This window comes from Dipteris shenzhenensis, chromosome 13 (assembly GCF_047967505.1).
Source record: "Dipteris shenzhenensis isolate YYH24624 ecotype China chromosome 13, Dip_SZ_1.0, whole genome shotgun sequence".
Taxonomy (NCBI): domain Eukaryota; kingdom Viridiplantae; phylum Streptophyta; class Polypodiopsida; order Gleicheniales; family Dipteridaceae; genus Dipteris; species Dipteris shenzhenensis.
In genome coordinates, this window is record NC_141608.1 from 29086583 (window position 1) to 29100063 (window position 13481).

Genomic DNA, 13481 nt, shown 5'->3' on the forward strand with positions numbered 1-13481 from the left:
TCCCTAGTTCTTTTTTTGTTAGCACATGGTGGGATGGGAATAGGATAGAAATATGCATGGGACCACTTCTTGGGACCACCTTTTCCCATTCCCATCCTATTTGTTCCCATGTGCTAAGCCCCTTAGTAGTTGTCTAAAACCAGCCTATGTGTGCCTCTATGTTGGCCTCCAAGAAGGTCTATGGTTGCCTCAAAAAAAAAGGCTGTATAGAGGGAGTCAACGAAGATCTATGGGAAACATCGTGGGGGGATCATAGATTCGAAGAAGATACCCAAAGATTCCAATCTTCGAAGAAGCTTCGTTTAAGGATTTACGAAATTTCTGTTCTTCTTCCTTCGATCTTCACTCCTCCTGCACTCCTTCGATTCAAACTCGTCAAAATAGCTTCCATTCTCTTGTAAATCCATCGCCCCTTCTCTTTAATCTCTCCGTCCTCGATGTTTGATCTGCTCTTTTTCGCCTTTGGAATCGACGTAGATAATGGTGGGCTTCCTAGCGCAGTTTGGAAAGCTCACTTCTCTCCCCGTTGCCCCCGGTCACGTTGAAGGACACTGCGTTCTTGACGCACGAGACAGCCCGACCTCCGTCCGACCTGCAGATCTCATCAGTCAGGGAAGGGACGGCGCTGACAAGCCTCGAGACCAGAAGCGCTTAAAGCCGTTGGGGGAGGTGGACGACGTGGTGAGGACCCCTTCCTTTGAGCGGCCTGTGGCGAGAGAGCTCGGGAGCCTCGACAGTACAAAGACCCAAAAGGGAAAAATTGAACGTGAGATAATTGGAGTTTGTAGCAAAACGCAGGACCGTGATTCTTCTGATTCACTACCACAAACATCGACGAAAAGCTTCAACAGGAGGGAAATATTGCCTCCAAGAGAGGTAAAGGGTATGGCTGAAATAGTGGAGGAAGTGGATCAACGTACTGAAGCGTCTGGACAACCCAAAGTAGCCGTAGCAGTGGGTCAAAACCAGAGCGGCTTTTATGCTTTGAAATGGGCGCTGACCAATTTGGTATCACCCGGAGGGGTCGTCTACCTCTTGCACGTACAAGCTCCTCTGCGCTTCATACCGACACCAAGTAAGTCGCCCCAAACTATCATCTGTAAAATGAGCTGTAGAAGCAAGTCGGTTCATCCGATTCGAAGTCTGTGGTTAGGCAAGAGAACGAATAGACAGTTAACGTTTTGAGGAATGTTTCCGTTCGTCCAAATACAGTGGGAAACAGCCTCCCGGTGGAAAAAATAAGCGAGGATATTGTAAACCAATTCAAAACGCAGCGCTTCATGGAAACTGAGAAGCTCCTCAATCAGTACCGTCAAATGTGCAACAAAAGGCAGGCATGTATACAAAATACGCGGCTATTTGTATCTGACTATGGGAAAGCGTTGTTGCTGCTTACCGTGACACTGACTGTTTGCAAAATTTTCATGCTTAGGTCAAGCCAGAAGTTTGTTACTCAGAAGATGATGTGGTACAGAAAGAATTGGTGGACCAGATATCAAATCTTAGTATTGGAAAGCTTGTTGTTGGGACTTCAACTCATAGTCGACTAAAAAAGTATGTTTTCAATTTTCATAATATTATATTTCTTCAGAGCCGATACGGGTATTGACTCTTTGTAGCTTTAGCCAAATTTTCTTGAGACTAGTACCATCCAGTGGCATTAGGATGATAGTTACGTGGAAAGCAAAATTTACGATCCTTGTAAATCTTTATGGTAGACTTGGCGCCTGAGTGTTTTTTCTGTCTTAATTTTAAATTTTCTTTGTTTTGGTGCATAAACTGACTTCCAAGTCCTAAGCTAAACATTTAAGAAAGTGGACAGTGATGCAATTCTGGGAGGACAACTACCAACGATTTTTGGCATATCAAGGATGCTTTTGAAAGTTTGTTAAGTTGGATACACAAAAAGTCAACCTTCTGGCTTTCCAGGGCTTTCAGAATACGGACGTATACATTTCGTAGGATCATCATTTAATGTTATGAGATTTTTCAATGGCTCACATATCTTTACTGAATTTTAGCATATGACAACAAATTGAATATTTTGTAAATTGCTTTCCAGGGCTTTCAAAGGACCAGGGATATCATCATATGTGGCAAAGCATGCTCCTGATTTCTGCACAGTGATGGTTGTATACAAAGGAAAGCTGGTCTCTGTGAAGGATGGCACGAAGTCGCTTACCCCATGTTCCAGTTCACGTACCTCTGTGTCAGCTATAAGTGATAGTAGTGGTTCAAGTGGTGAAATACATGAAGGTATCCATTTTGAAGTGTGTTTTTGATTGCTTAAAAGTCGGTTAACAAATTTTAGAGAAAGTCCATTTTTATTATTTTGGGTGGAAGCACCAAAATTCATATCAAACTATGGGACAGTTTGTTCTTGGTTGGCAAAAATACAACCAGCTTGACACAAGTGCATCAACTAGAAATACGTAAGGTTGGAAACAGCTTTGGGCTCAAAATCCCTGCCAGGTTTCCTGTGGCATTCAGCCATTGATAACAAACAAGTAGGTATCTTCGCCAAAGAAAGTCGGAACACAGCCTGAAATCAGACAGGCCAGCTGTACATAGGAAGAAGTATTTCGTTCATCTCACCAGACTATGCAATGATCCATCTAATGCTTGGCTGCAGCCCAGCACTGCGTGGCCATCTCTCAAACAAGCCCTACAAAATTGAATAATTATATTTTCTGCAGCCATACATTACACATTGGAAAAACTATATATCCAGTTTGTGTGCAGCCAACCCAAGAAGTGTTTCAGCACGTGTCATGATCAACCCTCCTTCAAAGCTATGGAGCTGTCTCTGTACCTCTTACAGAGGCATTAGCGCTTACTTAATAGTAGGCCCTCCTGTATATTTGGCATCTAACTTGCATTATCACCTGGGTTAGTATACCACCTCACAGAGGCACACTGAATCGTAGATGGGTCATGGCCCAGTCCTAGGTGAGTGTGAATGATGCAGCCTCTCAAGGTAGACCGTTGACTTGAAAGACATTTTCTCACTACAGGGATTTGGCAAGAAATGCATCTTTCCTGCACGTAGGGACCGCAGTCCATTCAAATTTGCAATCTTCGCTTTCCATTAGTGATTTAAGCTTTAGTAATGAATATTGAAGGGAAACTGGGAGAGGAGTCTGGTCCTTAAATATAAACCTCTCCAGGTACTCCACTATTTTCAGACCAATGCTAACTACTTACAAGGTAAATAACTTGAGATCCAGTATGCCTAAAGCACACACCTCCTTTGCGCTTACAAAAGCATATCACATAACTACATGCATCCAACCCTCTCTATCTGTGCCCTTTGGGCTCACAGAACTACACACATCCAGCGCACTATATCTGTGCCTGACCATCAGGATTCCCAGAGCAGCTGTTATGTCTAGGCACCTTTTCTCAAATCAGCACATAAGTATTGCTCAAAGAACGCAAAGTAACAATATGGTTAGGCAACACACTTGTATTACTCAATGAGGCAACATGAAAACGCATTAAATACTGGGCACCCTTTTTTCAGTCAAGTCCACAGCTGAGCTCTCAACATCACCTTGGAATAAGAGCAATTCCCATATTGGAGGTGAGATGGTTTATACCATGTCGCCAAAGCTTGAAGAACGATTTGCATATACTCCAATCTCCAGGATCAATACTTTCTGATTCTCACAGACTCTCACGACCTGACGATAATTACTTGGACCCTCACACAATTCTCATGCAAAGCAATCGCAGGTCCTCACGATTGCTTTAAATTTTCATAGACTGAACCGAATCTCTCTGATACCAATTGTTAGAATTTAGAGCGTGAAAGTTTCTTAAGCAGCACAAAATATTGCATGAAGTCACAGACATAGAGGACCCACATTTGTATCTCATGAAATAGCAATGAGATATAATAGAGAAAGGCAGAAATGCCCACAACTTTCTCCCTTCTAATCAAACGGTTCTCAAAATGAAGAACAGACACAATAAATGTCCAAGATGACTCCTTTATTGACAACACAAGACTTCTTACTCACCTCGATTGAGTTTGTTGCAAGTTTACAACTTAGATGTCTACTCTACTATGGACCTATGAGCAGCCGCTCTTCTACTAACAAGAGAGGTATGTGTAGGCGACTCTCATAGCAGCTGTAAGCACACATGCTCTTGGTTTGGACAAAGAGAAGGAGCAGTGTAGAATGTAACATAGATATATACTCCACAAACCACCTCAGGTCCACGTTATAATCACCAAGAGACATTGATCGAAACCACTCAAAGATGATTGCTCATCCATACGACAGATTTGATTATAGCCATTGTAGCCATCCGTAAATGAGTACATCTCATGTTCTGCAACTTGGTTGCAGCCATGCACCACCATGTGTTGCTACCTCCATGAACCGTTGCATTTCAATCGGTTGCTCGATGTCCACATCATTCCATCCAATCACATCAAGCTGAAGATTTTTGGCCAATTACCTCAGAGGATCTTCAACTTATGAAACTTGGAACAAGGGAAGCCCCCCCCGCCCCCCCCTGAAGGGTTCATGAAATAGACACGAACTTAGAGTTTGTGCTAAGCTACTATCTTTCCTCTTCATGCTTTGGTCCTCCTTCACCTTTAGTCATCTTCCCGTGATACCATGTTGTAAAATACACCTAGACTTGTCTGGAATATAGCAAACCTATTACAACGTCTAGATGAATGTCCTTGCAGTCCAAGACATCTAAATGCGGAAGATTTTGGCCAAAGTACAACACTCATGTATCTTGCTTCAGGCTTTGCACTTAGAAGAAAATATAGAGACAACTTAGAGAGAGAGAATACAACAATAATTGTCTCATAAAGCTGTAGAAATCCATACAAAACAAGATCCAATGGTGTACGTACACCTGCCGCAAGCTCTGCTGAGGTAAGACACCATCTTGAACTTCATATGATGCAGATCTCATACAATCTTCTGCGTACCTCTCCTAACAGGCTTCAGTAGCTGCTTCTGGTTAAGCTCTGTTTGCTGCTCCCGGCCGTCTTGTGCTCTCCTTACTGCTCAATGTATGCAAATAGATCTGCCCCAATATAGGCAGAGGTTCGCTCCACACTGAATTGAATGATGCCCCCCAAGGGGGCCCTTTTATAGGGATAGGTAAGCCCCTAGACTGGCCGATCCAGTCTTCAACCTCCAATAGACCAGGTTTGTGGATCTGCCGACCCAAACTGTTCCCTCCACCCTATATAAGGCCCTGCCAAGCAGGTGCTATTTTTGTGCCGGCTAAGCTGCTGCCTACAGGCCTTTATGTGTGGGCCCTGCCCATTGGATCTCTTGTGCAACTACACAGCCTTGTGTTGCTGCCCTGCCCCAGCCCAATAAACACAAGGCTGTGCTATAGACACAGCTCCACAACCAGCCCACATACTGGTCTTACTGTCAGCCCCAAAAATATTATCAAGAAGGATCTCTCTCTGCTGCCAATGTGGCAGCCATCTTCTGTCTACATGGCAGCCTCAGTCCATCCCCCTACTAATGCATCTACCCTGAACATACTGCAGGTGTCAATGCCCTTCTCTCTCCTCATTTGGGGGCTTACAGGGCTGGCATTGACCCTATACGTTCAACACACTTGCCAGTCAACAATGACAAGTGTCATCTCTCCTCATCTAGGAGAACCCAAGGGTGATGTCTAGTTCAGAGTCAGGACCAAAATTTGGCAAGAACCTTGTGTGGTACCTATGCAGGGAAATATTTGGGCATGTACTTCTTGCTCAAGTCCTAGCTTGTGGTACCAATGTTAAGAACATGCAGAAGAAAATTTAATCATCCACCAGATCACACATGAGAACTCTAGATCCTACTTGAGATGTGCACACATACATATAAATATGCACCACTCTCAGACCTAGAATAGAAAGCAAGATATGGCAACCAATTACTGAATATGAATGTCCAAAGCAAGGACCCAAAATGTATTACAAAAGGTGCTCTCACAAACCACACCACACTACATGGACAGCAGGGTGTTGCCCACTAGGTTGGAACTCAGGCCATGAACTGTTGCCCAAATTTGCAGATCACACATACCTCTCAATTAGGACTTTAGTAGCGATGGGAGGAGCCTCAAACTCAGTACCCTTTTTTATCTGTGATCTACTCAGCTCTTTACAATGGCTGAGGGCTGCTGCATATGCCTGTATCTTTGCGGTTGAAATATGGGCCTAACCCCCTTGGTACCCCCTTGTGGTTTGGTTGATGAAATATGCAAATGGGTGAAAAAGGTGCCCTTGTCGCTCCTTCACATGTCGTTTGGTGGATTTGAGTTGCCCCATAAGCAAAGGGGTACTCTGATGGTCCTTGGATATAAGGAAGGTGGACCCGACCCCCCCCCCCCTCTCTCTCTCATCCCGCCGGCTTTTTGGGAGAGAGAGCGGGCTTGGCACGGCTATGGGGCGAGGGTGTGGGAGCCCTCATACCTGGTGCCTCCCATTTGGACATGTGCCAACCTAACACTGGTTTGGACACTAGACTGCATTTCACGTGGCTGATGCGTGGCGGCTGTCTCTTGATTTGTCTCAAGGTGTGGTGATCCGTGGCAGATGCTCGGTAGCGGCTGGCTGTCTTGGCGGATTGTAGCATTGCGGCGGCAGCGGCTGTGTACACCGGCAGCTGGCTGTCTTTTATTGGCATTGATGCAAACTTTGAGGACGGCTTTGATTTGGGCGTACCTGCGTGCGGTTGTCATGCCGCTCGATGGGCTGGCCTTTGGTTTGGCCAAACTTTCAAGGTGCTTGGCCCATGGGGGTGTTGAAATATGGGCCTAACCCCCTTAGTACCCCCTTGTGGCTTGGTTGATGAAATATGATAATGGGTGAAAAACCTTGGTATTGGATTGGACACACTGGTGTTCCTTATGGTGGAAAGCCCCTCTCTCTCATATCCTGCCAGCTTTTTAGGAGAGAGAGGGGGATTGGCACGGCTATGGGTCGAGGGTGTGGGACCCCTCGTGTCCGACGCCTCGCCATTGTGCACGTGGCAACCTAACATTTACCTATACCTTGCTAATGCCTTTGATCCTTTTTCTATTGTGCCTTGCTTCAGCTCATTGAGGCTTGTATGAGTTCTTTCTCTTCGTGTACTTTGTCCCATAGGCCCATGAGGCCTTCCGCAGACGTTAATATATCTTTCTTTCTTTTCTCTCTCTCTCTCTCCATGATCCCCCATATCATGCTACATATGTATTTCCCCCATGCTCTCCTCATTTGGGAGCTTACAAATGGGGAGTTGACCCTTATTCTCTGACAACTCCTCTCAACGAGCTGTTGTGAGCCGTAGCCCACTTGGAAAATGCACTCCACCTGCTCCTTAGGAAGAGCACTGAGGGAAGAGCATTGAGGAACATGTCGAAAGCGTCTTAGTCCAAAACACCCGTAGATCAAACTCTAGCATCTGTTCTCTGACGGTGTGGTCCATATCATCTAGAAACCACTTGATTTCGTACCAGGCAACTCACCCACGATGTGCCCTTCAAGGGGTAGCAACCATCTGACGGATCTCTTCATGGAAATCTCACTTTTTCCGGATTAATGTTCATATTCCGAGTCTTCCAAGGTCACAACCATACTCTCTTTGTGCTCTTCCTTCTCCGATACAAAGTTTTTGACAGAGTCTTCTTTGTAAATTTCCAGCGTCGTGCAACTGGGACTCTTTGGGAAGGCTTCTTTGACAACCGACCTTGTTAGCTCCTTATCCTACAAGAAAGTCATCACGTAGAGCCTTTGCTTCGCAGCTATCCCTTCTGGCCGTCCTGTTGAGAACTCTAGGCCGACCAAATATTCCAAAACGTCTTACTGAACTCATAAAGGAATATTGAGAATACATACCCTCGAGGAATATGCTCATGTTGTTGCTTGCTATTGAAGCAAGCATGGCACACTTCCTGAGTGCCATCCTCCTATGATTCTGGAGCCATGCAGCAGTCTCAGTCATTCTACCTCGTCCTCAGTCCCTGAATTGGAGCGACAAATGCTGTCCTTCACACAGGAATCTGAATCGGTGCACTAGGACCCACCAAAAGCATTTCCCCTTTCACCAAATTGGCTGTTGGTTCCTTCTTTTGGGGTTGGTCCGGGCTTGTCAAAGTAGAAGCTTTTTCTTTGTTTCTCTTGCTCCTACTCTCTGAAGAGTTCTCTGCCTCTTTTGAAGAGTCACCATTAATCTTGGGCTTATCTTGTCCAAGTTTTTCCCTTGTTTGCCTTTGCTTTGCTTGACGCAATAAGGGCCTTCTCCTATCTTTGTCTTTAAGATCATGGACAAGTGTTGGAAAGTGGCTGTGCAGAGGATGCAAAGTTTTGAAAAATTAAACTCTATTTCATGTTCAGTTCAGTTTCATCCAAATCTTTACTGTAGCTGTCGAAGATCTACATCCCATGAATATGCGATATGAGTGGTGGCTACTGATGGGTTTATTATTCAGCTTTGTATCTAACTTTTGTGGCATTACAATAGTGAATTGTCAATCTAGATTGAAAAACTTATTACAATCCACTGGATGCTCAGAAGACTGGACGCCGCTGCAGTGCTCTCAAACAGCAGATCAAAGTTCGAACACGACTCTTCCAAGTCAGCAAGTGACCCATGATGATGTGAATATCACCGCACAAACTAGATTGTTTCATAGTGCTTCTGCAGACTTCTCGCATACCCCTGCTGGATGGTTCTCTGCACAAAGTATTGGATATTCAGGCCCGTCTAGAGGAACAATGTTTCAGTCTGCTCCTCCAACACCACTATTTCAGATTTCTTTTTCAGGTCCTTCTGGAGGAAGAAATTTTGAATCTACTCCCCTAACAGTGCTGCATCAGCCAGAAGCTTTCAGGAGTATCGACGAGCGTGTACACCCAAATGAAAGTTTTGACAGTCCAGTTTCTAGAGACAGTCCAATCCCGTACACAAAAGAAACAGTTTTTGACAGCAATGGTCAGGTGCATGGATTTTTCTCTGGATCTGGTAGCTTTAGTGCTGATGTATCTGTTGATGGAAATGATATCATATCCAAGGCTTCAAACCAAAACAGTGAGAATCCAGAAGTTATATATTATACTGATACTGATACAGTTTCTCCAACGGATTTGGAGAGGAGAGGTTCAGACTTTTCCTCTCCAAGTCCCGAAGTGCTCTTGCAAACTTCATCAGCATTGAGAACTGTATCAACGGAGTCAACTTCAGCAGTCACCAAGTATGAGGTAACAGGTCTGAACCTCAAAGAGCACAATGCTCAGAATTCAAAATAAAACAGAGAAGTGGGTAACGCAATAGATTGTTATAACTGGAAGTTTATCCCTGCGAGTGCCTTACTTTCTGAGACAAGCCGAAATTATTGTCTATTGTTTATATCCCTTATGGTTTAATTGTATTATGAGTGCAGGATGTATTAGGAGACAATGTTGAGGTGCTGAAATACCAGCTTGAGGAGGCTACGTTATCTGCTGGTGTGGAGACAGAAGCAGAGATACAAGCAAACCACTTCAAGCAGACTGAAGAAATTGTCAATAGTGCCATGAAAATGGTGCAAATCTTTGTGAATATATTTTGTGTGTCTCTGTTCGATGTTGAAGTCTCTTATGTGCCAACTGTAACACGTCGGGTTTTGCTTTTGCAGCTACGTCAGCGAGATGACGCCTTAAGAGATGCACATATTGCAAGGCAACAAGCATTGAAAGAAGCTAGAAGATGTGAGGAAGCACTTACTGCACTTGAGGAAGCTAAAGAAAAGGTCAAGGCTGCCTTGAAGGATAAAGAGATTTGCAGGCAGAGAGCCGAAGCAGAGGCAAGGAATCACCGAGAAACATTGGCTGCTCTTGAAGAGTCAAGGAAAATGGTAGAAACCTATAAGAAGGATGCGGAGTTCGCTAAGCAGCAAGTAGCAGCAGATTCAAAGAGATATGAGGAAACGGTAGCAAACCTTGAAGAACTAAAGAAAGCACTGGAAGTAGAGGTCCGGTTGAGAAAGGAAGCAGAGGAGAAGGTTCTGCAGGAGGCTGTTGCGAAACAAGAGGCGCTTGCAGCTTTGCGAAAGACTCAAAGATACTCAGAGTATAGCTTTGAAGCATTGCAAGCCGCCACAAACAACTTTCAGGAAGAGCTAAAGCTGGGAGAAGGTGGATTCGGAGCTGTATACAAAGGAAAATTACATCATACCACGGTTGCCATTAAAGTTCTGAAACGTGATGGGTTGCAGGGACGGGAAGAGTTCCAGCGTGAGGTGATGATATGAACTTCAGAAGAGAAATTCAAAACAATGTTGGTTGGGAGAGAGAGAGAGAGAGAGAGGCAAAATGGGGGGGGGGGAGGGGTGGGAGGACCAAAGCAAACAAGAGTCAATTCATGCAGGTGCTTGCTTGCTTGTGGGTGGGTGGGACTGTTAGTGCAAATGCATTTGATCTGACCGGGTGCGTGTTGACTTATTGCAGGTAGAGGTTCTGAGCCAGATCCATCATCCACATATGGTGATGCTCCTTGGTGCCTGCCCTCAGAGGGCTTGCATAGTTTATGAGTATATGGCAAATGGCAGTCTTGAGGACCGCCTGACCTGCAAAGATAACACTCCGCCCCTCCCCTGGTACGTTCGGTTCAGAATTTGTTCTGAAGTTGCGACTGCACTACTGTTTCTTCACTCCCGCCCTGAGCCGATTGTTCACCGTGACCTCAAGCCTGGGAATATCTTGCTTGATCACAACTTTGTCAGCAAAATTAGTGATGTGGGGCTTGCTAGATTGGTCCCCAACAACATGACATTCAATGTGACAATGTACAAAGAGACAGTGCCTGTGGGTACATTTGCATATATTGACCCAGATTACCAACGCACGGGTGTGGTAAGCCGTCATTCTGACGTGTATGCCCTTGGCATTGTAATGCTCCAGCTCTTGACCGGCAAGCCAGCTGTTGGAGTAACCAACTTGGTCGAAGATGCAGTTGACAATAACCGGCTTAGTGAAGTTCTTGACAAGTCTGCAGGTGTATGGCCTCTGACAGAAGCCATGGAACTCGCTTGTTTGAGCTTGCAGTGTGCAGAACCCAAGAGGAAGCATCGTCCTGACCTGGAGACCCAAGTGCTTGCTGCTCTGGAAAGTATCCGTGTGCTTGCAGATGTTGCAGCTACAAGCGAGCCTTATTTGACGGGGTCATCTTTCCCTAGCAAGGAGCCCATCATCCCAAGCTTCTTCATCTGCCCCATATCCCAGGTTTGTTTGTATATATGCATCCCTCCATATTCGAAGCACATTAGATAGCTTGAGAAGATGATATAGGTTCCAAGATATTCAATTGAAAACCGCGAGAGTGCCTTTTTCAAAATCCAAGCTGTGTGATATACTTTGTACATGAAAGATCGAATGGCCAAACTGGGACATGCCTACAAAAATAACTTTCGATTATTCCTCAAACCTGGATGGGAAAAAGACCTTAAGCTGGGATGATGAGCTTATATCTGCGTGCGAATTTTAGGGTGGTAATGAGATTTGATTCTAAAGGTCTGGGCAATGCCACGAACAGGAAAAAACTGACTGGGGACGTCTTGTTTGGGTGGCAGGAAATTATGGAGGAACCTTACATTGCAGCTGATGGTTTCACGTACGAGCACCAGGTGATCAAGGCTTGGCTGGAGGGGCACAACTCCTCTCCCATGACTAACCTGAGGCTTAATCACAAGAACCTGATTCCCAATCACACACTCCGATCAGCGATAAAAGAATGGCAAGACAAGGGTCGCCTCCCAAAATAGTTTCAGAGGTCTCTTTTTAGGGGAGCTCCTCTTCATGGAACATACAGCCCCCTGTAGCTTGTGGGTTCTCAATCCATTCGACCCGTCTAGCTATGTACGATAACCCCCCTCTCAAAACCTGAGCGCGAGCCTTCCTGACCGTTGCATTCATTCATTTTCCACGTCCCCCCTAACTACCTTCTTTGCTGTGCGCTCTCTCTCTCTCTCTCTCTCTCTCTCTCATATGGCTACCGCATCCTACATCCTGAGCTTTGCAAAACGTACGTTCGGGCAATTCCATACTGCTGGGGCTCGTATTGAGGGCGTAATTATTCCATCACAACACAAGAGGCCAACCAAGGAATGCCGCCCAACTCAGTCAGGTCTTCTAATTGTAACATATACGCCTGATAAGCATGGCTTTAGAGCTCGCTTCAGATCAGGGTTTAATTCTTTTCCCGAGGATAATCCTTCTCCCGGTAAAATGCCTTCATTATGTCACAGGACGTCTCAATTCTGGGAGTTCTGCTGTACTTTCACATTTGCGAGACAATTTCTGCAGCACGTTAAACTAATTCTGTGAGCTAAATTTGTGTTGCACGCATGTCAAATTATATTCCTTATTAGGGAATGGAGGGGTTCCCCCTATTTCTAGCAGGTTTGAGGTACCTCAACCTTGGTTTCTTTTCAGCTCATTTTGAGTTTTCTATTCCTGGGTTTCCTCATGCACAACATATTTTTCATACTTTCAACCTCAACCTTGGTTTCTTTTCAGCTCATTTTGAGTTTTCTGTTCCTCATGCACAACATATTTTTCATACTTAATAGAAGTCATTTTCAAGGGGAAAAATAAAGTCCTCTTTAACTTTGTGGGAATGTTTTTTTTTTTTTCCGAAGAGACGTTAATTTTGGAAATAACTTTGTGGGAATGCTATTTGGGACATATATGATGTAGTTGAAGGGTGATTACTCAAAGGCCCTGTAGATCACATTTGGAGAATCTTCAGAGGTCTTTTGTTCCAAATACTTTACCCTCTTGAGGATCAATTTTTGGGTTGCATACACCATCATGTTCATCCTTCATATGGTTCTTTTCTTTTTCAAGATCATGGTGGGCAAATTTGATATTTTGAAAAATTCTATATCTGCTTATTCAAATTTACCATGGTTGGTTCACATTTGAGAAAGATAGTTGTCAAGTTGAAAAGATGGCAGTGTTGAGAACTCCATAGTACTCCTTTGTTTTAACGGTTCCCCCGTAACCATATGAACAAGTTGAGAACTTCATAGTACTCCTTGGCAAGGGGGCTATGAAGAATGGTTAAGCGACAGGTAGGGAACCAATAGTATGGGTAGACGGAGGGGAACCAACATCACGGGTGGAGGGAGGGGAGCCAATAGCATGGGTAGAGGGAGGGGTAACCGCATCACGAGTAGAGGGACTTGAGGATGTTGCACTGTGGAGAGGAATTTCCTTGGTTGAGACATGTCGATCAGCTTCAACAGGCGACCTTATCACAATGGTGTGAGAGTCTTCAGTGCAACTGAGTGTGTGTAGCTTAATTTGCATGTTCAACTGAGTGTGTGCTTCATTATAGAGCTCTATGGCTTTGTGGTGGCGCCTTTGTTCGTGTCCCACCAATCAGCAAACAGAATGTCAGTTGAGATAATCTTGTTATTAAATTGAAAACCGTTTCTAGCTATCCATATGGGCTAGACAACATGGGCCCTTATTGGAT

At 44.7% G+C, this 13481-nt stretch overlaps 1 protein-coding gene across 3 annotated transcripts; it reads left to right on the plus strand.

Moving 5' to 3' along the window:
• The first annotated feature begins 295 nt into the window (after positions 1–295).
• LOC147895262 (uncharacterized) lies at positions 296–12381 on the plus strand. 3 transcript variants are annotated; one of them, XM_087383337.1, is made up of 10 exons: positions 296–1075; positions 1213–1334; positions 1433–1554; positions 2063–2256; positions 8538–9097; positions 9137–9223; positions 9406–9546; positions 9640–10242; positions 10451–11224; positions 11572–12381. In XM_087383337.1, exons 1-10 carry the CDS (start codon positions 481–483, stop codon positions 11761–11763), a joined length of 3390 nt encoding a protein of 1129 aa, XP_087239463.1. In that variant the 5' UTR covers positions 296–480; the 3' UTR covers positions 11764–12381. The 3 variants fall into 3 exon arrangements, with proteins under 3 accessions (XP_087239463.1, XP_087239461.1, XP_087239462.1); XM_087383335.1 differs by having other exon boundaries at positions 8538–9223; XM_087383336.1 differs by having other exon boundaries at positions 8541–9223.
• The last annotated feature ends 1100 nt before the right edge of the window (positions 12382–13481 follow it).